This window comes from Melospiza georgiana, chromosome 1, assembly GCF_028018845.1.
Source record: "Melospiza georgiana isolate bMelGeo1 chromosome 1, bMelGeo1.pri, whole genome shotgun sequence".
Classification (NCBI taxonomy): Eukaryota; Metazoa; Chordata; class Aves; order Passeriformes; family Passerellidae; genus Melospiza; species Melospiza georgiana.
Genome location: NC_080430.1, coordinates 26189500 through 26215239, shown reverse-complemented (window position 1 = coordinate 26215239; position 25740 = coordinate 26189500). Strand labels below are relative to the sequence as shown.

At 40.9% G+C, this 25740-nt stretch overlaps 1 protein-coding gene across 1 annotated transcript; it reads left to right on the top strand.

Moving 5' to 3' along the window:
- The first annotated feature begins 5452 nt into the window (after positions 1 to 5452).
- On the top strand, positions 5453 to 22790 carry ASNS (asparagine synthetase (glutamine-hydrolyzing)). The gene is made up of 12 exons (XM_058036570.1): positions 5453 to 5507; positions 7232 to 7514; positions 10719 to 10956; positions 12225 to 12410; positions 12720 to 12821; positions 14852 to 14979; positions 15705 to 15831; positions 17161 to 17267; positions 17597 to 17697; positions 19460 to 19541; positions 19800 to 19955; positions 21289 to 22790. Exons 2-12 carry the CDS (start codon positions 7266 to 7268, stop codon positions 21496 to 21498), a joined length of 1686 nt encoding a protein of 561 aa, XP_057892553.1. The 5' UTR covers positions 5453 to 5507; positions 7232 to 7265; the 3' UTR covers positions 21499 to 22790.
- Positions 22791 to 25740: the final 2950 nt, after the last annotated feature.

Sequence of the window (25740 nt, the reverse complement as noted above, 5' to 3'; positions counted from 1 at the left end):
AGTCAGGAATGTTTCATTCCTCTGTGGTCCTGGCCTGGACAATAGAGCCATTGGTGTGCCATATGTCATGCCTGCCATGTGCACTGTATGGCCAACAGCTCTTTCAACAACCCTTTCTTGTCTGTGCTAAGAAACACGGGGGATGATGGAAGGGCTGGGATGCTAAAAAAAGGATGCAGCAGTGGTGAAAAATGCTTAGTCTTTTGTGCAGGCAATAACAAATCACCTTACTTTGTGTTCTCCCTTGCTGCTGCACTAGCCATGCCTTCCTAGTGTTTTACTCAAGTCCTGAATGCCTGGGCTCTAGAGATTTTCTTTCAACACTCAGCAGTGCTGTGACCTCTAAGTCCGAGGTCAGAGCAAGTCTTATTTGTTTTGAAGCTTAACATAATTAAGCAGGAAGAAAAGAAAAAGGATTAAATAAGAGAGACTACAGCAATAGGAACTCCCAGTGGGAGAGGCAACTACTTTTTATACTATGAGAAAAAAGATTTTGTCTGGGGGAGGCACAAGTAGACTGTATGTCCTTTAAATGTCTTTGAAAAGAAAGAACAGACAAGAAAAAATGGAAAAATAAATAAATTCAAAATTATAGGAACAAAGAGCTCTGTTAGGTTGATAAGTTTTTTAAAAGCTGCAAGCTTGCTGGCATGTGATATAGTCCCTCTGGGTAAAAGCCAGACTAAATAACACAAATGGGAGCCTACCTTACTTCAAACAGGTTTTGAATTTGACAGGTTTTTTTTTCATTTTTTTCCTCTACTCAGGAATTAAAGTATGGTTCTGCCTGAGATTTTGAGTGCAAGCATTCAGACTTCAAGAGCGCATACTGTTACTATCTCTTGGGGAAGGAAAATCAGCATAGGTAAAGGCCTTTGCTCTCTGCGTGTGCATATTCTTGACTACAAATGTGCATTTCAGATGTCAGATGGGTTAGCAGAATGCCTGCCACTACAGCCAGGTGAATGTAGGCATGTCCAACAAGCCTCTACCTTCAAAAGATTGCCAGGTATGAGAAAATTGTTTATGTCAGCCCATGTGAGTGGGGAGGAGGAACTGATTTCCACCTTTCCCTGAGCCCTGCCCACCACTGATCTCTCTCAGGATAATGGGCTGCCATGCCACTGTGGTATATGGATCTTTCTATGCAGCTCCATTAGGAGGAACAACCTGCTGCTTCCAAGCTAAGTCCCTGTCCCAGAAAACATTCAGCCACTGAATGCTGAAAAAAAGATCATTTGAGGCGTCTGGAAACCTGGAATTGCCTATTCCCACACCTCCATTATTACATAAGTTGGGAGAAGGAAAAGACAAGTCTTGCTATTACAATTTGGGATGCGTTCAAGGCCAGATTGAGAGCAGTTGGTCCAAGCTAAAAATGGACACTGGTTGCAAAGGGAGTCCTAGAAGTGTAGACAAGATACATCTCCTTCCCACAGCCAAAATGTTCCATTTTTGAAAACCAGAAATTGTTTCAGCATTTTCATTATTATCCTTCAGATTGTTGGTGATGAAGCATTTTAAACAGTCTGTGACTAAGTAGGTGGCCTGGTAGGGTGCAGAATGCCTCTCCTCTAGTAATTTCTGTGCAAAGGGTTGGTGTAAGGCTGTGCTTGAGACACACAAATAGAATTTCCGGTGTTTTACTGTCCTGCCCATCTTAATGATCCATTTGTAGCAACTGTCACCATCAGCAAAGGGTGTTGAATTCCTGCCTGAGAAACTCCAGAGAATGTGTATTGGATGCTAGCAGAAAATGCAGTCCTTCTCTAATATTGGAGTCTTGCCATTGTTTTCCCCTTCAGATCTTGTTTTCTTGCACAGCTCCAGTGACAGCAAAGGATGGTACTAGAGAGCTGGGAGAGCCACTATCACAAAACCAGCTGAAATGTGTTCTCTCATGCAAAAAGCCCTCTCCTTAGGGCTATCTTCAGGAGACTATGCCCTGTAAAAACCCCTGTGACACAGGTTGTTAATTTGTTAGTCATTGCTGTGAAAGCAAAAAGACCTTCACCATTTGCCTTTGTTAATCCAAGTCTCCAGTTCTCCCCTTCCCCTCAGTTCTCTCTCCTGCCCAAACACATTTCATTAATCTCACAGAACTCAGATATTTCCAGTCTTCCAAGCATGCTGGTGGCACCACATTCAACAGATGCACCGAAGCCACTCATCTTTAATGGGACAAAATAAGGAACACAGACTTCATTTATGAGCAATGCTCAATTGAGAGCTGAGCTGATAGTGACCAGCTCAGTGTGAGACATGAAACTGCACCAGTTCATTCTACATTGTATTCACTTACCTGTTAGCTTTGGGTTAACTGTTAATCTTTTATTTGACCTTTTATTTACTCATTTACCTCTTGCCTTCAGAGGAACCTCTTAGCCTTTCATCTCAGCTGATTAGAAACAAAACTAAGACAAGCACTTCCTAATTCATTAATCAGGACCTTTCTTACAAGGTTTTTCAGCCATTGTTAAATGGCTTTATTCTGTGGCCAAGCGGTCATTCTCAGGTATATCACAAAGCAGAAAGTCTCCTAGCTACTAATGGCACCCAATATTTACATGCATACCTGTTCTCTCAACCCAGCCAGATGCAATGTAAATTTCTTTCAATAAAAATGTAAGGAAAAATCAACTTTAGAGGAGTAGAGATGACAATGCTTTGGAGAAAGTATTACACATGACCTCTGCAGGAATGAGAAAACTGAGAGGGAAGATGTGCCTTGAGAAGATCACAGGTGAGAGACTGAGGTGTAATTACATCTAGTGCTGTCTGCAGATATGCTGAAAGAAAAGACTGGATATTGAAGAATAAGACTTAACATAAACAGACTATAATGGGCTACTTGACAATAGTAGAGAAAAGGCCAGGGACATATCAGTTTTTTCTTGTGCTTTTATAACTACCAAACACTAACATGGCCGATATTAAAAACCAGATCGTGCGTAGCACTTCTGCCAGTAGCCCCATATATCACACCATCAACTTCATTAAAATTGGGCATTAAATGTGCAAGACACAGTTCAATGCAGCAGTTATCCCTGGTTTTTAGAAGTGATAATAAAGGGTAGGATAAATTACCCAGTGCACCCTAAGGATGCAGGCTCTAGTGAGGATTTGGGAGGTTTTGCTCTACCCTGGCTGTACCCATCCAGCTACTTACCAAGGCGCTTTCTCCAAGTCATTTCTCAGTCTCCCTCCTTCAGTTTCTCCATTAAAAGATTTTTATTGTACCAAATGGTTTGTAACTATCATAAAGTACTTTATGACATCTAGCTATGAACCAGGAATTCATCAGTTAGGAACCATCAATGAAAGTGCCCAGACAACAATTTGAGCCTAGGCAGACCCATCAAAAAGTCTCTTCTGCATGGAGAAAAGAAAGATGTAAAGAAAGTCTGCTTACAAAAGCTTCTGACAAACAAACAACCACCAAAATAACCTAAGCTAGTACAAGGTTTGTCTACTATTTATTGTAGCTTTCCAAAGTGCAGAGTGACATTTAGATCTCTGGGAAAATCCTCAAGAGCTAAGGTGTTCCTCACCACAACCACTTCTCTTCTGTGAGCAGTGACTCCATGTGCCATTGCACACATTTATAACCTGCCCTTCCAAGCAGTGCACAGCTCTGGGAGCTGCACACATGGCATATGCAGGCTGCCTGTGCTCAGGTGAAGCTCTGCTGAACAGAAACATCCTACATCTATTCCTGATCAGCACTGGAGTCTATTTCTCATGCACAGGTTGCTTCAGCACATTGTTCTTTCTGAAGCCTAAAAATATAATTTTAATGGCTTCTTAAAGGTCCTTTTAAAATTCTACACACAGACCAGACTTACTGCCGACAAACTGCCTGACCTGAAGAACTTTATGCACAGTACTGCAGTTTTACAGTAACTCCACTAAAGCTAGCTATGAAAGCACACTGCATGCAAATTACTAATTGCTCTCTTGAAGTATTGGTGGAGAATTAGGCTTTATGTTTACCACTTCACATCCTAATATTCAGAGTTGAATTTCATTTACTTTAGCACGCTCAAAGACAAATAGGCAAAACTGTCCAATAACGAAGTTCAGGTAAGCACCAAAATCCTGTTTTACTCATTGTGCCTACGATTCAGAACTTAGTTTTGCACAGAAAAATCATACATCCTCGGCAAATGCTTCCAAAGGTGTGAGTTTCGCATGGACTTGTGAAATACAAAGCTGTGTTTCATGCCAGGTACATACAGGCAATGCGTGTACTTGTGATTGTGATATGTGTGGAAACCGACCACGGGACAGTTATAAAGACGAATTCTAATAATAATTGAGGAAAGTAAAGCATGGAAGAAGGCCTTTGAACCTATCTTTTGTTCACAATTAACCTTAGTTGATTTAGGAACTTTTGAATTAAAGTGTTAAGGATGTTGCTCTTTGTTTGTAGTTAAGCCTTAAAGAGTTTTGCAATAATAACCTTTTGAAGCATAATTTTAGAATATTGCTTGTATCCTTGAAACTATAGCTTTCGAATATATATATAAAGGAAACATGCTTATCTCACGCCTTAACAAAACAGAGGAAAGCAGCTTGAGAAAGGAAGATGAACATCAACTCAAGGATTTATAGTTTCGACCTAGGGAAGCTGGACATCACTGTTATGAGATTTATAGTCCTTGCAATTAAAAGGCGGACCCACATTGGGAAGCTGGACTTCACCAGATGGGATTCATCTTTCTTCTTTTGGAAACCGGACCACCACCATCTGAGGATACTCCTTTCTGGAATACATCTGAGAAAAACTAAATCACAAATTGTGACGTAAAAAATGGGAATAGAAACTGCTGATGAGTAAAAGCTGGAATAGAAACGGCTGAGAAAGCTTATAAGTACCCCTATAAATACCTGTAAACCTCAACTATCGATGTGCAGTTGGAGGGAAAACTTCCCCCACTGTACCCAGCGCTGTATTGCTCATACTTTACCATAGTAATTAATAAATTGCTGCTTGAATATTGGCCTGGTCAAGCTTATTTGTAACAGACTCGCCTCTCCCAGACCAAATAAAGCAGCTTTAGGGCAATGCCTTAGCTCTTTTCCCTGCACACACACAAGGCAGGGCTCGGAGCACACCCGCAGGGACAGGATTTCTGAGAGCTACACATGTCCCCCTGAGCCCACGACACCCGGAGCGCCCAGAGGTGCCTGCCGGGCTCGCTTTCCCCACCGCGGCCCGGGGCAGGGGCCGGTGTTCGGCCTGGGCACTCCTGCCCCGCCGCGGGGCAGCCCGGGCCGGCTGCACACGGAGATACGGGCACGGCTGCGGGCCCAGGCCGTGCCCGTGCCCCCGCCGGCGGGCAGGGCAGGGCAGGGCAGGGCATGGGGAGGCGCATGATGAAACTCCGCGGCGTGTTTCAACAGCAGCCGCCGGCGGGGCGGAGCCGCGCCCGGCCGGGGCCGCCTCCTCCGTCCTCCGGCGCGGCGCGGACAGCGGCACTGCGTGCGCCGGCGGCCAGCAGCGGGTAAGGCAGCGGGGCGGGAGCGGCCAGGGCTGCGGCGGGCAGGGCCGGTCGGAGGGGCTGCCGGCTGGGGAGCTGCCGCGGTACTCGGCCTCCTGCCGTGGTACTCGGCCTCTCGCCGCCGGCTGGCGAGGGAGCGGCGGGCCCGGGGGGATGCGCGGCAGCCGCCGGAGGAAGGGGCGGCCGTGTGGAAGGGCCCGGGGGGAGCGGGTGCGCGCGGGAGGAGTCTGCCCCGGTGGCCGCGGTCGCCCAGAGACCGCGGGTTACCAGGAGGACGCTCCAGATGGTGGGAAAACACAGCTCCATGTGCTGAGGCTGAGGTCCGCAGCGCCATCGCATGTCCAGATGGGGCAGATGTGGAGGGCGAGCAGTGTTGTTGCTGTGCCTATGCTCCCCTTGGCACGCTTTTGCATCCCCTGTGGGATCCCCGGAACTGTGGGCGGTGTGTGGCTCTCTGAGCCGCAGCCCTCAGGCCGCGTTGGGCCGATGTCTCCAGCGACATCACTTGATCGGGAGGGCCCCGGCTGGGGCACACGTGCTCTGTTGGAGTTCGGGCTCGGGGAGCTGCAAGGCCCCGTGTGTGTGTGTCTGTATGTGTGTGTGTGTGTGTGTGTTTGCGGGGACACCGGGGCTGCGGCGGGCCGGGGGAGCTCGGGCTTGCGGCAGCCCCGCTCCCGCAGCAGCCCCGCTCCCGCCGCACCTCTGCCGTCTGGGCCTGCCGCGCTGCCGATGGGGAACTCCAGTCTAAACCTGTTCTCCTTCGAAACAGTTCCCCCTAGTCCTGTCACTACAGGTCTTGCTAAAGAGCGTCTTTTTTTTTTGTTGTAAACCCCCCTTGAATGTAAAGGCGACAAACTGAAAGGATGTTTAATGTTTTTGCTCAGATGATGTTATTTCAAAATTTCATACTCTGTGGACCAGTAATGATTTGTTCTATTTGTGCTCTATAAATAAAAAAAATCATAGACAGTTTTGCTGTATCTAAAGGTAAAACTTAAACCTAATTCCTTGCTGGCTAAAATTTGCTTATCGTACTTTGAGCAGGTTTTACTTCATGTTGGTTAAGTCTGCTGTTCTTTTTATCAGGCCTCTCAGCAGTTAAGTGAGTGATAGCCTACATCTGTTATCTGTGGTTTTTAGCTGTGTGGTGGGTTGACCTTGGCTGGTTGTCAGGTGCTCACCAAGGCACTCTTATCACTCCCCTCTTCAGCAGGATGGAATGAGAGGCCGGAAAATATGATGAAAAATAAAAAACCTTATGGGTTGAGATAAAGGCAGTTTACTTTTAAGGAAAAGTGAAGATCATGCACTAGCAAAAGGAAAAAACAAAGATTTATTCTGTCATTCCCATCAGCATGCAATGCCCAGCCTCTTCCTGGGAAGCAGGGCTTCAGCACACAGAGTAGTTGCTCTGCCTTTGTGCTCCTTTCCCTTAAATCTTTTATCTGGGTGGACATCAGATATGGAATATCCCTTTGGATAGTTTAGGTCAGCTGTCCTGGCTACGTTGCCTTCCAAGATCTTGCTTTTTCCCAGTCTTCTGGTGAGGGGGAAATGTTGGTTTGCATTGGTGCTGTGTAAGCCCTGGTGAGCAGTAGCCAAAACTGCTGTGATACCAGCACAAAACACAGCACCAAGCATTCTGAGGGCAAAATGAACTCTCTCTCAGCAAGGCCCAGGACAGAGTGTCAGCTCCTGCTTTCAGTGTTTGTGTCTCTGTTGAACAGGTTCTCCACGAGCAGGTGGAACAGGAGCCTCACCATGTGTGGGATCTGGGCCCTGTTTGGCAGCGATGAGTGCCTTTCTGTGCAGTGTCTCAGTGCCATGAAGATTGCACACAGAGGTCCTGATGCGTTTCGTTTTGAGAACGTCAATGGTTTCACCAACTGCTGCTTTGGCTTCCACCGGCTGGCGGTTGTGGATCAGTTGTATGGGATGCAGCCTATCCGGGTGAAGAAATTCCCATACCTGTGGCTGTGTTACAATGGAGAAATCTACAATTTCAAACAGGTAAGTGTTGTATATACGGTAAGGCAATTTTTAAAAATTTTGTTTCTTTTTTTTTTATTTCAAGACTAGTGGATATTCAAACATCTTTAAAATGTGTTGGACTAGAATATCAGAAAAGAAATGGGAAAGTTAGCAAAGAACTAGTATTTAAAAGGAAATTATCTCAATGAGCTGTGAATCAGGTAGTTTGTTTAGCAACATACATAATCTTTAATACTGAAAAAATCAATTTTTAATTAACAATAAATACTTACATCTTCAGCTTTGTTCAGTTGAAAGTTAAGACACATTCTTCATTATCTTTTGGGGAGCAGAATTTCACGCCTCTTTCTCCCCTTCTTCCCTCTTCATAATACAAATGCTTTTAGTCTGTCCTGATCTTCAATTGTTTTGGGTCGTCATTCTCCCAAGTTGTTGGGTGTTGCATTTTTATTATTGCCTCTCAGTTTAGATGGGATATGTCACTTAAGATAAAACGATGCATAGTATGCATGCTTACATATTTATATAAAAGCAATAAGCCTTGGAGAGGTGTTTCCAGTATATCACAGAAGTCCTTAGGTGTCTGCAGCAGAAGTCAGGTTTGTTGTGGGGTTTTTGAGAGCTACCTAAGTCTCTTAGGCACAAAACAAGTGCACAAACTCTTACATAGTTCCTAAAGGTGCTGAATGTCTCTGATGGATGTGATGCTGCTGCTAAACACTGTCAGTGTTCCTCAGTCCCTGTGCTGAGATGTCCATGCTGCCTGTTATTGGCAAGATAATTCAGATATCTGAATTTGATGTAAAAAGCAGCTTAAAACTGTGTCTCATTCTGAGTCATGCTGAATCAATGTGTAAAATGTGTCCCATACTAAGTGTGGTAGCATCAGAAACGTTTGAATAATCAGAGATATTGTAGTACTTCTAATGCTAATTTTATAGCATTTCTGATGTCACATTTTTTTAAGTCAGGTCAGACTGCTGTCAGTCGCATCAGTGACATCAGTAATGTCATTGGGAATTTGACTGAATAGCCAGGAGATTTCATTTTTTTCCCAGTCTTCAAGTATCTGGCTGTTTGAAGGATGAGACTTTGTCCTGCAGTACATGTGAAATCTGCTGTACCAACAGTCTGTATTACTTGCAGTGTTTTGCACTGTGACTTTTCTGCCTTTCAGAACAGTAAGAATTACTCTGTCATGCTACCCACAGTCCTGAGGGGATCCTAATTGTGCAACACTTGCATTACCATCTACAGGAATTAGTTTGGTTGTTGTCATTACATTATGTACCCTCTTTCTTTATGATGAGATTTTTCTTTCAAGCTTGTGGCTGAAACCTACCTAAGAAAGGATCACTGGTGAAACAGGTGCCTTCCTCAGGGCAATGACTTACTTATTTTTATTTTAACATTGACTCAGTCTGATCAAAGATGACCAACTGTTACCCATAAGTAACATTTAAAACCAAGGAACTTTAAAACGTTAAAGCATTGGTTTTGTGGTTTTTTGTGGGTTTTTTTGGCTTGTCAGAGTTTTAGTGAAGCCCTTTCTTTCCCTCTGTTTTGTATTTATTGAAAGGACTATTAAGAGTAGCACCTGAATAACATGAAGAATATTTGATCTGACTTAAGTCTGACAGCTAATTTCTTCCTCTCCTGTTTTACATGCACAGGCAGAGTGAAAGGAATAGTTTGAGGAATGGAGGAAGATGAGGCAGAGGAAATTCTCTGCATAAAAAAAGCTGAGGAATTGCAGTGACTGCAAAAGTAAACCAAAGTTTGTTTCCAGAGTACTTTACTGTGCAGAGATGTTGCACATGTCTATGTGTTTTGAGTTGTTCTGTGTTTTTTTTACACAATGGCTGGCTAGTGCTTCTGAAGACCAGGGTCATGGGTTTGCAGTTTGACATCTCAGAAGTGTATCCCTGAAAACTTGCCTTAATGTGAATTGCTTCAGACTGCATTGTCAGTCTCATTGCCTAAGAGATGATCCTGGGTAAAATTTTTGTTGTGAGTCGCCCCTAGCTGGATGCCAGGCACCCACCAAAGCTCCCCTCCAAAAAGTGGACAGAAGAGAGAAAACACAACTAAAGTTTCATGAGCTAAGGGCTGGGGGAGATCACCCACCAAATACAGTCAGGGGTAAAACAGACTGAACTTATAGAAATTAGATTAAATTTATTACAACAAAATCAGAGCAGGATAATGAGAAGTAAAATAAGCCTTGAAAAAAGAAACCTTCCCTCTACCACTTCCTCCTTCCCAAGCTCTATCATCTCCTCCCCAGCAGGGAAACAGGAAATGGGGGTTATGGTCAGTTTATCACATGATGTTTCTGCCACTGCTGAAGGAGATCTCTTCCTCTGCTCCAGTGTGGGGTCCCTCCCATGGAAGACAGTCCTCCACAAACTGCAGCATGAGTCTGTCCCACAGGAACAGTTCTCCACAGACTGCCCCAGTGTGGGTCCCTTTGCCACAGGGTGCTCCAGGATGGGTCCCTCACAGGGTCACAAGTCCTCCCAGGAGTCCTGCTCCAGCATGGGCTCCTCTCTGCACAGATCTGCAGGTCCCTGCCAGGAGCTGCTCCAGCATGGGTCTCCCATGGGTTCACAGCCTCCTCTCAGGCATCCACCTGCTCCAGCATGGAGCTCCTCCATGGGCTGTGGGTGGATCTCTGCATCCCCATGATCCGCTGTGGAACACGGCTGCTTCACCATGGGCTGCACCATGGACTGCAGGGGAATCCAGCTTTGGCACCTCCTGCCCCTCCTTCTCCACAGACCTTGGTGTCTGCAGGGCTGTTCCTCTCCTTACAGTCTCACATCCCTCGTCTCTGGCTGCAAGGACATCTGCACAACAACTTTTCTTTTTTCTTGACTGTGTTACCACAGAGGCATTACTGTCATTCCTGGTTGACTCGGCCTTGGCCAGCAACAGGTACGGACCTGTCCTGGAGCTGCCTGACTTTGGCTCTGCCACACATGGGGAGATCTCCTGGCAGTGTCTCACAGCAGCCACCCTTGTTGTCCCTCCACTACCAAAGCCAGGCCATGCATACCAGTACAACTTTGAACACGAAAGTATCATTTCCTTCTTTGGCAGAAATATTTATATAACTTTTAAACTGTGATTTTACTTGGAAGATTATTGTTATGGAACAATTACTAAGCTGCCAATGTTTGCAAATGTTTATTTATGTTTTTCTTTATATTTTTTTCTTAGCTGCAGAAGCAGTTTGGATTTGACTATCAAACATTAGTGGATGGTGAGGTCATCCTTCATCTATACAACAGAGGAGGCATAGAGCAAACAGCATCCATGCTGGATGGTGTATTTGCTTTCATCCTTCTGGACACTGCAAACAGAAAAGTGTTTCTGGCAAGAGATACCTATGGAGTCAGACCACTGTTTAAGGTGCTGACTGATGATGGATTTTTGGGTGTCTGTTCTGAGGCAAAAGGTAAAGCCAGTTGTGTTTAGTGCCTAAATAGTCTTATGTATTTCTGTTAGAGATAAACTTCTTTGTTGGGCTTTTCTTCTTAGTGTGAAGAGAAAATGAACAGTAAGTTCAGTAATATATCAGCTGTGTTTAGTAATGTAAGAACTCCACATCATTAAAATGAAAACATCCTAGATGTTTAATTGTCCTTAATATCTCTAAAATAACTTGCTTATTTAACTCGAATTTTTGTGTTCTGGAGTTTAGCAGTATTGAACTCAAGATGTTTTATGTTAGGCCACAGTTAAATATTGTCTATTGACTTAGACTAGATTTATGCTACAATAAATAATATTAGACTTTGGTCTTGGTGTTATGAAGTGAGCTAGGTAATTATACACAAGAACTGCTAATCTGTAAAAGCCAGGAATTTTGAAACCCTACTGAAATTGCCTAAAATGCACCTTGGCTAAAATTGACTTTCATTATTATTTCTGTCCCATATATTGTATATCTGTTTTATTATCAGGCTCCAATGTAGGTTGGCTCTTCTAATAGTACTGTGTAGTAATACTAGGGGCTGCACCATTTCTGTTGCTTGTGAAGAGAGAAGGGAAGTGAATGTTTTGGAGACTGTGTCCTATAACAATCACAGTAAATTACCAGTCTCTCTCTAACAGAAACTCGGTGTCCCTTTTGAGGATGCCCTCAAAACATCCTCTTTCACAGGGGGAATGGAAATGAAGTTTGGCTGTAAGTGTTACACCTTGGCAGTGGAGTAAATCTGTCTAGAACCAATGAGTTTTGAAATCACTAAATATATGTCAATTAAGCAATTACTGCAGTGATGTTATTTTATTGCAGACCCCTTGTTAGCTTGACTATACTCAATTTTAAACACAAAATAAGTTAATAATTGTCATTCAAATTCTCCTAAACATATTATACTTTGACCTGGCCATAATGTAGTCAGTTAGAAATGTGCTTTTCCTAGTCCTCACAGGGATAAATTGCTACTTGCCAATTAGTAAAACTTGCTGATTTGCTTTCTCTGCTATCTGCCTCAACTTGAGATGGCTCTGATCTATGTGTACATCCTGCCAGAAGCAGAATCATGCTCTGGCCAGGACTGATGGTGACTCAGTAGGATATTTTTTTTAATACCAGATTTAGGATCCAGAGAAAATATTTGTATATAGTTTTAGTAGAGTGGCTGTTGAGTGAGGGATAGCTTAACCATTTTAAGTTAAGAACTCTGACATTTTTCTTTTTTCCCATTTTATGTGTAGGACTTATCAACTTAAAGCATTCAACATCCTTATGTTCTAAAGTGGAGCCATTTCTTCCGGGTCATTATGAAGTGTTGGACTTAAAGCCCTCTGGCAAGGTTGCATCAGTGGAATTAGTAAAATTTCATAGCTGTAAAGATGAACCACTCCATGTTGCATGTGATACAGTGGAAGCTCTGCCTTCAGGTAGTACAGCAAAGATTTTGCTACTTACTCTGATTTAAAAGTGAAAAAACCATAATCTTTGAATATAAAATTTGTATTGATTGGTTTTAAAAAGTACCATTTAAGAAAAAAAAAAGCAACCTGTAATAACCTTTAAAATGTAGGGACGTTAGAATTGTTTTTTTAGGCAGTCATATACAAAGATGGACTTGAGTGTCCTTGTTATCAAAGGAGATTCAGACATATATCTTTGTTTTCTAATTAGCATCATCCAGCAAAGTCTAAGTAACACTTTTTGGAGATTTTTTACCCTTTTCTTTTTCTGAGCAGGTTTTGACATTGACACAGTGAAAAGCAACATCCGTATTCTCTTTGAAAATGCTGTTAGAAAACGTTTGATGGCTCACAGAAGGATTGGTTGTCTTCTGTCAGGTAAGGAGCAAGAACCACAGTGATTCTGTACCTTCTCTCTCTTTTGCCCATCCTCTAGTAGTTAAAGGAAAGTATATTGGCTGTTCTGCTGCAGTGTACCTGGAGTGATCTGAATCTTCATTTGCTTTTTAGAATAGGCAACAGAGAACTTCTTAGTTTGGAAAAAAGTTTTCCAGTTTACAAGTATCTTGAAAATCTTATGTTTTTAAAGTTTACTCTGGGCTGGGATCTTGGCTTATTGAGACACTGAGTATTTTTAAATAAGAAAAATAAATACAGTATTCCTGTTGAAAATCACTCAATATTATTAAATACACGAGATTTATGATTAGGTTGGTCTAAAAAGAAAATTTAATTATTACATTCACTTTGTGGAGATTGAACCTAGAATAAAGCCTTGGCATGTTTCAGAAGCAGGATAATTATTACCTGCCAACTGTACTTTAGTCTCCATCCTAAACTTCCTTAATTACCATATTACAGGAGACCATCTGGACCAAAATTATTTGCTACACTCTTTTGCAGATAAGGTAACAGCTTGTGGTACAGGAAGTTGTTCACTCACATAGACTGATCTCTATTGTGATCTGATGGTTCAGTGTTACAGGGGTACTCTATAGAGATAAGGCTCTGTAACCATGGGTCTGACACTTTTTATTTCCTGTGTTTGTTTGGCACTTGGTACTTGTGGTTACAGTTCTGGAATGCTTTTCATGCATTCACTTTAATTAAAACAGTAATTATACTCATTTATCATGAATCCTATTAAATGTGCATCTGAATGTGAGAGAACTGACCAGGAGATACTGCTGGACCATTTCTTTACTATGCAATCGTAAAAAGTAGGAAGAAGGTAAATTAAACTGGAAAATATATAGAGGAAGATCTCAGTTTCAGTAAAAAAGCTTGTTCAAACCCCAAATTTCAAATATCAAATTAGAAGGCAGTCAGTAGCTCCTCAGATGCACATGCAGGAAGCAAAACTATGTGCCTGTGCTGATATAAATAATACCAGAGTATCTCAGTGCTTCACAGTTTTGTGTATGCTTGGAACATCACAGAGAATTGCTTTTGTTTCTAATCACAGAGGGAATTCTTCAGTGTCACAGTGGAAACCTGGGTTTTTATTTTCCTAATTTCCACATCCTGAGCACTCTGTTTTCTGTGCTCTCCTTTTCTCAGAATTTGTATGTAATTTCGAGAGGAAATTTTTTTTTAGATAGCATGTCCACAAAAGGGATCAAGGTAGGAATTTTTGCTAATGTACTTAACTGAAAAAACACCTGCAAACTATAGGAAACAAAGAGAAAAGGGTTTTGCCTCATGCTTGTCAGAACTGCAGGCAGATGTGGGCAAACAGGTACTGTGTTTTGCTCAGTACTCTGTAGGAGAGCAGCAAGCAGAACTAGACAAGGATTAGCAGAAATAGTTCATGATAATTTGAAAGTGGATCCTTAGAGTACATTTAGGCAGCTTATGCATGTCTTGGTTTTATTTTCCGCTTGTTATCCAAACTGTTCAAATCCTTTCACTCCCCTCTAGAAAGAAGAGGAGGAAAAAAAAAGAATGAAGAGGAGTGGAGCCCTTACACTAAGCATTCTGTTATTTTGCCTACAACAAACAAAAAAATTCTATAGTCCTTTAAGTTGACTGTCAAATGTATAGGTAAAAGGAAGATAGGGAGTGGTTTTAAAACAGAGACTATAAATCCCATTTTAGTAGAGCTGAGAAGGGGCATATTCTCTAGTAGTACAATGTGTTCAGTATACTTTGTGTTTATCTTTAATAAGGAGTTCCACTGATGTTTCTGACACCAAAAGTACTGATAACTGTTACTGACAACGTTCCACTAAAATTGCCTGATTCTTTTATTAATAGAGGTAAATGTGCACTTGTATGAGAAGTACCTTGTACTCACACAGCTTAAAAATGAAGCCCACTCATAGGATTCCAGGATCTGGATTCCTTAAGGGGAAGCAAAACATAATGATAACAAAAACACCTAATCAGATGATTTGTTTTGTTGTCAGGGGGCTTAGATTCCAGCTTGGTCGCAGCTGTTCTTTTGAAACTGATGAAAGAAATCAACATCAATTATCCATTACAAACCTTTGCAATTGGAATGGAAAACAGTCCTGACTTACTTGCTGCCAGAAAGGTATCTTAAACATTGCTTTCAGTTTGTTCTGAGCTACTGAATGCTAAACAGTGTATATTAATGGTGCTACCTTTATTGTGTGGCATTAATAATAACACTGAAAATTCATTTATTGCTATGATGTAAATCAGTTTGCAGTAAATCATTTAGTACAATGCTTGCTGCTTAATCTTACAAAAGGGACATGGAACCTTACCTGTTTTCTCTTGCATTTGAAAAACTTTCATGACAGAGTCCCCTTGCATTGTTGTCAAAAGGATAGTACTTTGGACTTGTCTCAGTTCTGCCTCTGGTTTTCAGGGTAGGTCTCCCTGTTATGCTTCATGTGCTAAGGCATTTATATATATATTAAATATTGTAAGTTAATTATTACAGTTTTGTACAAACCGTTTGGCATCTGGGGTACTCTGCAGGCTTTCCTCACTTTTGTGATGCTGGGCAGATATCTGGAATATTTAGAGCTTCTACAGATTCTGTAAACGTTTTAGGCAAGCAGCTGGATGGTCTGTTGCAATCATGATTGAACACTGTAATTAAGAAGACTATGTTCCCCTCTGGTGAACATAGTCTGCAAAGTGATGTCTTTTCTTGGCCTAATGTCATAATTTTCATTGTAGTAGAAGAGAGCTGGTGCTTTCACTGAATGTGTTTGCTTTAAACACTATGTATGTTTATAAAATGTTTTAGTTGAAAAGTGATACATTATTTTGACCTTTTGCAAACAGGTGGCAGCACATATAGGCAGTGAACATCATGAAGTAATACTTAATACTGAAGAGGGGATTCAGGCAATAGAGGAGGTCATCTTCTCCTTGGAAACCTACGATATTACAACAATAAGAGCTTCTATTGGTAAGATATTTTTAATGCCAATCTTTGGTTTATATCACCCAAATAAAATCTTATGCAAACTTACATGGTCATCTATTAGATCCCTTAGCTGGCACAGAATCTGGGGATTAGGACTCCAAAATTCTGGTACCCAGAGTTATCTGTGTTGCCACACTGAGGCAAAAGCAGTTATTTACAAATCCCTGACTCACAAAGCAACTGTCAAGGACTGTTTTTGAAGCTTTGAGATGAAAAGCAATAGTGACATGAAGAAGAAATGTTTGATCTGCAGGCCTAAGTTTTCTGCTCTAGTAAGTATGTACGTTGAAGGAAGGGAGAAATTGACAGTTTTTTTGGAGGTACTGACAGCAAATCACAGTTACCCTTTCTTTGCATAATTTTGATACTAATGTGAGGTATTTATTATTGCCCTTTGGTAACACAGGTTCCTATAATGTATGCTTGATTCAGAGAAGTGAAGAGAGTCATCAGCAGCTTCTAACAGAGCACTGCTAGCCTGATAAGAGATGAGAACCCTTAATCCAGTGGGACCTTTTGTGTAATGCAAGCTACAGCATTTTACCCAGTTAATCTTGTGTCATCATAGAAGAGTTTTGAAGCCAAATTGGCAGCACAGTTTTTGAAACTGAACTCTCTGGGTGGAATTTCCTCCAAGAAGATGGGATTTAGCATTGTGAAATACTGAATGCATTTCTTTAAAAATTTAAGCATTTTACTAAAACTTTTTTTTCTGTCATTTTTTCTTTGAGATTTGCTGCTTAATATAATAATTAACTAGATCCTTTTCTTTAGATTTGTAATACTTTCATTATAAAAGTGTCCCATTCAGAAGGATACATTGAGTGGAAGGCATAATTCTGTTTTATAAAAAATTCCTTACAAAAGAAGTTGAAAAAAGGGCTTCATCCAGTTCTACTCAGAGTGGTGGAGAGTCAAACAGCAACTTTTGCTTTTCCCCAAGGCTAGAGGGTTTCTTCAGCACTGTGCTGGAATTAATAATGCACTTAATTTCAAATGGAGCTAGAACATCTCCTCTCTATGTTCCCATGGGAATCCTCTGGTGTTCCCAGGATCACAAGTAGACACATCTTTCTGATATTTTGAGGGCCAAGTGTAAATACACAGTTTAGATGTATTTGCAGCACCAACTTGGTGTGGCTGTTGGTGGCTTGAGTAACAATGAGATGCTACTTTACATCATTTTTTTGCTACAGAAGGAAGTAGTTTAGGAGACAAATTTCTAAAATGCTTAATTTTAAACTACTAGCTGCATATAGCACCATGTATGTAGATGTACTTTAATAACTTTATACTTTTTTTTTTTTGAAGGTATGTATCTTGTCTCCAAATATATTCGGAAGAAAACAGACAGTGTGGTCATTTTTTCAGGAGAAGGATCAGATGAGCTGACACAAGGATATATATATTTCCACAAGGTAAATATATTCACTATACAGAATGCCCTTGAGTTAGCTGCTTGTTCTGCCTTTCAGCAGAACATCTGTGATTCTTCAAGGTGTGATGTTTGAGACTTATCATAACTGTAGATTTGTAGAGTTTTTCTTCTGGGGTGGCATAAAATCCAAGGAATTTAATCACCTAAAAATAGCTGTCTTAATCTTCAGTAGTTCCTGAGACTGTTATTTTTTGTTTGTAGTTTTTACTGGTTTGGTGATCACTGCAATTCAAACGCAGGACAGCCAGCAATGGTTGCCTCAGTGCAGCTGTGTTCCACCTGTGTGCTCCATGCTGTGTTTGTTTTCAGGCACCATCTCCTGAGGAAGGTGCAGAAGAGAGTGAGAGGCTTCTGAAGGAGCTCTACCTGTTTGATGTCCTTCGTGCAGACAGAACTACTGCAGCACATGGGTAAAATGTATTCCCTTGGATGCTGAGCACTCATAATTTAAAAGAAGATAAGGCAGGAAAAGACTGCTGAGGATTTGTGTGTTAACATGAAGTTGTAGGCTTAAGGAATTTGAGCAACAGTAAAGCACACTGCCAAATTTAATCTGATGTGTGACTATAGGGCTCACTGTGTTGCCAACTGAAATATCTTTTTGTGTAGGACTGTACTGGTCTTTACAGAAGCAGTGAGTTAGAAGTACAAATATTCAGAGTTAAGGAGGTAAGGCAAACTTGTATTTGACTTTGGGGTCTTTGGAGGTTTAGACAAAGAAATCTTGAATCTTATGATTGTCAGAACTAAAACAACATACTGAAAAAGATATGTGAATTAGGTAGCTGTCTGTAATAAAGACATTAGGATACAACCTGTGTAACTGATACCTTGAAGAACCTCCAAATTGAGTGCTATAGAAAATAGTATTGTTATACTAAACAGAAGCATTTTACTAAAAGAAATACATTAATTAAACTGAGAACAATGTTCTCAGAAAAGTGGTATATTTGGCAAAGCAAACAACTTATTTGTTGGGAAGCGCTTGTTGTATATTGATCCTGCTACAAAATGACTTGCCCAGCTTTTTACAGTTTTCTTATGTTTCTCTACTAGTGCAGGAGACCTGCCATTTGTCTCATAATTTGTTTTGTGCTGAAAATTTTCACCACACTTTGAAGGCTGTTTAATATCCTGTGCTGGCTGCTTTTGTTTTTCTTTGGACCTGCTGCATGGCACTATTAGGAAGAAAGAACCATTGTATTAACAAATTAGAACAGAGTTTAAGGAGTTCAGATTTATGGAGAAAAGGGAGAAGAACTAAGAGCAAAGAGGAAAAGATGAAACTGCCCTTATCAGTTAGGAACAAGAACAACTATAAGGAAAGACTTGCAGTGCAAATCTTGTTACTATATGTTGAAACTGAGCCCTCAGTATTTGATTACTGAATACTCAGTATTGGGTTAATTTGGTTTTTTTTTTTTGTAAGGTGGGTATTACCTGAAGTAGCTGAAACTTTTTATCAGGGTAGAAGCTAAAAAGACAATGAAATTACTAGGATCCAGTATAACATTTCCTTTCGTTTGTGAAGCTGTACAGCGTAAAGTCTCTTGAGCAGACACACCAAGAGGGATTCTTTCTGCTGAGGATGCAGTTACTGTTATTTTATTTGTTGTCCTCTGTGTCCTTAGAAGCTGTGGTATACAAAAGCAGGAAGGCTTTGTATGTGTGTCTTCCACTGGTATAGGAGAGAACTTGTGTGAATGCTGTAGGGCTCCTTTTTGGTGTTTCTTGACAACACAAACAAATGTGGATTTCAGAAATGGCAGCAGAAGTCCTTGCTTGGTTCTATGATATGTTTACAAATGCTGATGCAAATCCTAGTGAGGAACTTGTTAGTTCTCTGAGAGGAAGAGGGTTTTGTAGAATGTGCTTTTGCATACATGTTGCAATGGTTTTTGCAGATCCTATAGGATTGTAGTCTGTAAATTCAGGGCATATGACATTATAAAACATCATAGCCTTTAGTCTGTGTAGACCATACACCTCACTTCACAAGCTGGTGAAATTAAATTCAGGTAGTTGTAAATACACAAGTAAAATTTCTTCCAAGTAAAAGCAGAAAACCTGTCCTTATATGAAAGACAGGGAAAGCTTAGCTGCTGTGGAATTTGTAAATAGATGACTTGTTGGATTAATTCAGTATCTTTTCTATTTATTCCCCTTGCTTAGCCTTGAACTGAGAGTCCCATTTTTGGATCATCGGTTTACTTCTTATTATTTATCTCTGCCAGCAGAACTGCGAATCCCAAAGGTACATAAAACTAGGGTTGGATCCAAATGTAAGTTTACAAATTCACTGATACCTGTTCTAAGCATGACCAGATTGCTGAGTTCGATGGTTAAGTCCTCCACCCAAAGTCAAGCATGCTCTTAAATATTTTATTGAATTTTTGGGAGCCATTTAATGATCAAAACTTTTGAGAAGAATCCATTTCATAAGTGTTTAAATCCAGATCTTTGCACTGCAGTTCCTGAGATTCATTACATTGGTTTTTTGTTCTGCAAACAGAATGGAATTGAAAAATACCTTTTAAGATTGTCCTTTGAGGATTCCAATTTGCTTCCCAAAGAAATTCTCTGGAGACCCAAAGAAGCTTTCAGTGATGGTATAGCATCAGTAAAGAAATCCTGGTTTTCCATTCTTCAGGACTACATTGATCAACAGGTAGAATACCACTTTTTCCTTTCTCACTTAGGTGTATTAGATATGGTTGCCAGTGGGAGGCAGCTCACAGGCTTAGTTGAGAGAATAAATCAGGATATAGCAGTTAACTCAAGTTAACTTGTGCAGGAGTAAGACCAACCTTAATCAATGTTCTTCTCGATGTCTGAGTTGATTAAAGACATTTGTGGTCCTAGTTAGAAATGCTAGACCCTGCCAGGAATGACTGTATAAGGAAATGAACATCATTTAAGTGTCTGGATTGCAAATTAGATTGTATATCAACAAACACAATTTCTGGGTTACAGGCAAAGCAGCTGCTTCAGCTGAAGGCACTTGCATGAACTTACTCTGCAGCTGAGTAACAACATAATGACCTTATAATGTACTTTCTTGTTTGCATCATTCATTTTTCAAAGCCATCCCTAGCTAAGCCTTTTTGCTTTTTAAAGCCTCTGCTTGCATTGTTAACCAGTGAAGACTTACAGCATTTTGACTCTGTACCAAGGATAATCCTCTCTGGAGTGCAGAGGTAGTTTAATCATGGAGAGAAAGGAAGAAGACTTTCTTTACACCAGAGCCTTGTTAAATGGAAATACATATGGTCAAGCCTGTGGATGGGAGCTTCTGTCCTACCACCAACTCTTTCTTCCCCATTTTTTGGTTCCTCAGGCAAGAAAGTAGTTGGGTCAGGCAACAGTGTTCTGCTGCCTGTTCTGAGCCTGTACTGCTGTAGGAGCAGCAAATCTGTTTTACAGACATGAAAATTTAAACAGCATGATGGCAGCCAAAACTGCTTATTGAAATTGCCTCAACAGGTGCAACTATTTGTCCTTCCTTTCTCAGGCAACTTAGCAACTGCAGGTGTCTTTGCCTTTGCATCCCAGCTCTTCTGTTGCTAAGAGCATGGTTATTGGTGTTGATTATAACAGCCAACTCTTCCCCAAGCTTCAAAATCAACCTAGGCAAAATGACTGCTATAAGTCATCACACTTACACGGCAAAATGACTGCTTTAAGTTTTTGCCCTTGTTTCACAGCAAAGGAAGGAAAGAAGTGTCTGTGACCTTGCTAACAAAAGTGGTTGTGTTCCAGAGAAATGGGCTTCACATTTCCTGCAGAGAAATACCAACAGCACTGGAGGGAAATACATTTATGTGTTTGTAAAGATCAAGTGAGCTGGTGACACAGGTTTGTTTGACCTGTCAAACCTGTGCATCTAGAATAGCCTTTTTTTTTCCCCAAAACTGTGGATGTTTAGTGGTTGGTGAATCCTTGTACATCTTTAAAAGTTGAAGATATTTGCAGCTTAACTTGAGTTTTGCTTATGTCTGTAGGTTGATGACCTTTTACTGGAGAAGGCAGCAGAGAAATATCCTTTCAATCCTCCTAAAACAAAAGAAAGTTACTACTACCGCCAGATCTTCGAGAAGCACTACCCAGGGCGGAGCAGCTGGCTGCCCCACTACTGGATGCCACGATGGGTTAAAGCTACTGATCCTTCTGCACGCACACTGAAACATTACAAGTCAGCTACCCAAGAATAGACTGTTCCAATAATCCCCAGATAAAAGTGCTGCAAGTGTTTTGTGTGCACTGGGCTTTAAGAAAACCAAACAAATTATGCAAACCTAAAGCTTAAATCATCTTTAACATGTACTTTGACAATGCTATTGGAAATGAGAGCTTTCTGTTGTTAGTGTACTATGAAAAACTTACGCTGGTGTACCAAAACTTTGTAATTCATGGGAGAATACTTTCTGGACAAGGGACTACTTTGACAGCTCAGTTTCTTATGTAACCTTGATTGTATTAATTTTCCTTGAAATCATTTAATATATTTTAATGTGAGCTCTGTTTTGAGGACTTGAATCAGGCTGATGCAAACTGCTGCTCACGCTCTGAGCAAATGGGAGTTGGACTCTAGCTATCTGGTGATTTGTGTTCCTGGGACTTGGATAGTATCTATGTTATTCTATTCTGAATATCCTTCTACACACTCCTGAAATCCTTGGTCTAGTTTTCAAGAAGTATTCAGATATTCATAGCTATGCAGAGATGCTTTCTAGAGTTTATCGAGATGGTGCTGGATGTTAATTATATGAATGGCAATCTTATTTGTTAGTGTGAAGCTACCAATTGGCTGTTCTGTAAATATACCATCAGTTGAAAGTTATTGTGACTGTTATCAAAGAGCAGAATGGATAAGGGAAACCAAGTTATGTCTTTGTTTCTAACTCAAGGACTTCAGTTTTTATAAATGTATTTATTATTCTTGAAAAAAAAAAGAATGTTTACTGGGTGATGTGTATCAGTCTGATAGAAACTGCATGAGTAAGTATTTTAAGAAATTTTTCATTTATTGTGAGAATTATTTCATTTATAAATGTATTCTTCATCTATATGATGAAGAAAGGTCATCTGTATTGCTGCTGAACCACAAGTGGCCAACTGTGTGGGTGAACCAAACCTGTTAACTATAGGTTGTAGTTGGAGAAAGCATCACTGACATCAATGGGATCAGATGCCTTCCTTGGAAAAAATGGGGAAAAAACTGCTTCAGAAATCACAAGAACTTCTGATACTCTACTGAAAAAACACCTGCATTTTTACCCAAGAGAACTTCTTATTGACTACTTAGCCATGTGGGTTACTTTTGTGATGGTAACTTAAGTATAAGGGTGGTCAAGAAATACGCGTGTGCTGCAGATTGACTTGATTAGCATCGTGCTCTTTATGAAACAAGTCTTCTTTATTGTCCCTCTTGACTAGGAAACCAAAGCCATTTTTTATTTAAAAGATTAAATATAAGCTGTTCTGATTTAAAACCTTCACAAAATGACTGGTTGTCTGTTTGTTGCTCCACCCTAATCCTGCATTTGAGTCTCTATCCCAGAAACTTTACTGAAACCTTTTGGTGGCACCACAGCACTTGTGAACTGTCTGTAATATGTTCCTGCAGCCTTCTTTACTTAAGGGCCATGTGCTTGTCTTTTTGGATTTCTTTGAAGCAGTTGAGAGGGGAGTGTAGAGTATGTGGTTAGGCACTGATATGTACAGGTAAGATTTACTACTCACTGTAAACTTCCAAGTCTGTGATAAAAAACCAGTATTTGCCTGTAGTGAAAACAGGCTCAACGTTATTTTGGGATCACTGCTCAAATGCACTTTCTGCTGCAACAATGCAGCATTCAAGGAAATTCAGCTAGTTTTTAAAAAAATCCTAGTACATTGGAATCTTGTATATCAGGGCAATATTCTAGACTTATGATTTAGTTATTTTAGCTTTTTGCTAATGTGCACAGGGAGAATACTGTGCTTGATGCCTTGTCAAAGGTCTTGTGAGTGTAAAACCTGTTCATTCCTTTTCTGTGTTGGAATTCTACAGCCTTTTTGGTTTCTGTGATACTATATTTTCCCTCTTTTTTTCCCTTTAAAATAAAAATTGAGACCAAAAAAAGGACAAAACAACAACAACAAAACTAAGACAAAAACATGGAGCTACTCAGGATCATTTGCTAGCTGCAGCCATGTTTGTAGTTTGTCACGGGAGGGAACAGGATGCAGATCCAGGGTGCAATGCTGTCCAGTTTTACTCTAGCTTTCTTCCTGCTGTGGTGGCCTCTTTCTCACTCTGTTTCTTTTGGATAAAATTAATCTGCATGGTTCTGGCAGCTTGAGTGTATTGGTTTGAGTATTGTGTCAAGTGAGGATGAGGAATTGAAGTTAGTGGTCCACACGGGGAAAGCAGGCATGAGTATTTGCTTGGCTTGCAGGACTGATGAGGGCTGAGGGACAATCTATAGCAAGGGTTCTTGCAAAGTGGCTAAAAAAAAGTAGGATTTTTTTGCTGATTTGGAATGGGTTTGGTTTTGCTTTAATTCTAATCAATTCAGTTATTAAGTATATTTTCACAGCAGTCTTTCCTCCTTTTGAGGAATGAGAAGTTAACAGTTCCAAAGAGAGCACTGCAGGGTGTGAGACCTGCCAGGTGCTTAAGGTGCTCCCCATGCCCTTCATCTCTTTAATAAAGCCTGGGTGCTGTTTTAGCCTCCTGTTGGCTGCTTGTGTGGAGCCTCCCTGGGTGTGCCACATCCCAGTGTTCCTGACAGTGGCTCTCTAGAGAAGTTCCCCAGTACAAGCCAGCATGTAAGATCCATAGAGCACTTGGCAGGACTTTAGGACCCTGAGTCCATTGGTCAGAGTTTTTTGATGCGGGATGGTTTGAAATTATGTAAAATTTTTGAAACTCTGTTTAAAACCACAGTAAAGTGTAAAAGCAGCCTGTCTTAGAGTCTTGGAAGGGTGGACTTGTTTTTTTTCTGATAGAGACCTAAATTTTGGCTCCCAATAACAGAAGTTGTGGAAGGAGGATTTGATACAAGGTAATCCTGTGTTTGACCTGGCTATGGAACCATGTCTTCAAAGGAGAGAGCAGCTGAATTGTGGGAGAGGCTGCTTATTTCTGTAAAAATTACACTGTGTGTTCCTCAGTGCCAAAGCACACGCATCACCTGCATCATGCCTTCACAGCCCCTCATTTTGGAACTTTGGGCCTTATTGCTTTTTATTTATGTATTTACATAGATATTGTGGTTGATAGAAAAGCTGCAGTTAGGAAAGTCTTAGTTTTATGTAAGCCTGTCTCTGGATGCAGGTAATGCACACAATTATAATTGTATTTTTATTTTAATTGAATGATTTAATTTCTTTTCATTTAAAGGAGTAATTTAATTTTTTTATTTAAAAAGCTTGTTCCCAGCAAAGGGACAAAGAAGAATGAGGCAGAGAGGTGGTCTTTGCTGCTGTGCTTCTCTCCAAGTTGGTAGGGGTAGTAGCTAGGAGAGGTGGTACATTAACAGCTGCTTTCCAAGACCTGCTTGTGGTATTTCTCCCCTCTCTGTAGTGCCACTTTTTGTTGCTGGAAACTCTTTCAACGGGAGAAAACGAGCTGGGCAACCAGTTTTTTTCCAGCACAATGCTCAGGTTTGGATCTTTCCATCACCCTATGAGCAACAACAGAGGATGTTGGCTGCCCTGGAGCCCGCCCGCCTTTGTGTTTCTGCCATGCGAGAGAGTGGGGGCTGGCTGCGCCCCTTGTCTGTGTCCCGGGAAGCCAAGAGGCAGCCACGTTCCCTCAGCATGACACAAAGAGTCTGTCAAAACTTGAATTCCGATCGGGCAGTTGCTTCCGGGACGATTTCCAAATTTTTTACAAAGTTTTCTTTTCCTAGCCGGCAGATGGCAGCCGCCAGTCAGCGCGTCCGTGCGGATGAGCTGCTCGTCCCTGGGGAAGATGCGCTCCTTCTGCTCTCTCTGCTTTCAATATCTTCCTTACAAACGATTGGCACTGGGATTTGTGCGTGAGCCTCCTGGAATTTAATAAGTACTTGATTAGAATAAGGATAAAGCCACGCATAAAATAAAATGCTTTCAAATTGATCTTGCTCAAAAGATGTTGTGCAGAGCTTCTCGTGCTGGTGCTGCAGGTAAGGTGGCAGCTAAGAGTTGAATTGTATTAGTGCTGAAGGCATTCAATATTCCATTTAGAGGTAATTCAAAACTAGTTATATTAAAAATCGGTAATGTGAGTAGGAATAGGTACAAAATGTCAGTTCTAGGGAAGTTAGAAGACAATACCAGACTATGGAAGGAGCAATGTTAATTTTACCTCTGAAGTTGTTAGGAGTTTTCATTTCTCCTTTTTCCTCCATGATTAATATAAGGATCATAAGGATTTCAGATAGTCATACAAAGAGAACATTAAGATAGAATCATAGAAAAATTTA

Bases quoted from the DNA above. Each gene is read 5' to 3' on its own strand.
- ASNS (XM_058036570.1), top strand. From the start codon at position 7,266: ATGTGTGGGATCTGGGCCCTGTTTGGCAGCGATGAGTGCCTTTCTGTG. The intron at 10,957-12,224 runs GTAAAGCCAGTT...TTTTATGTGTAG, and splicing joins TGTCTGTTCTGAGGCAAAAG to GACTTATCAACTTAAAGCAT. The intron at 17,698-19,459 runs GTAAAATGTATT...CCCCTTGCTTAG, and splicing joins AGAACTACTGCAGCACATGG to CCTTGAACTGAGAGTCCCAT.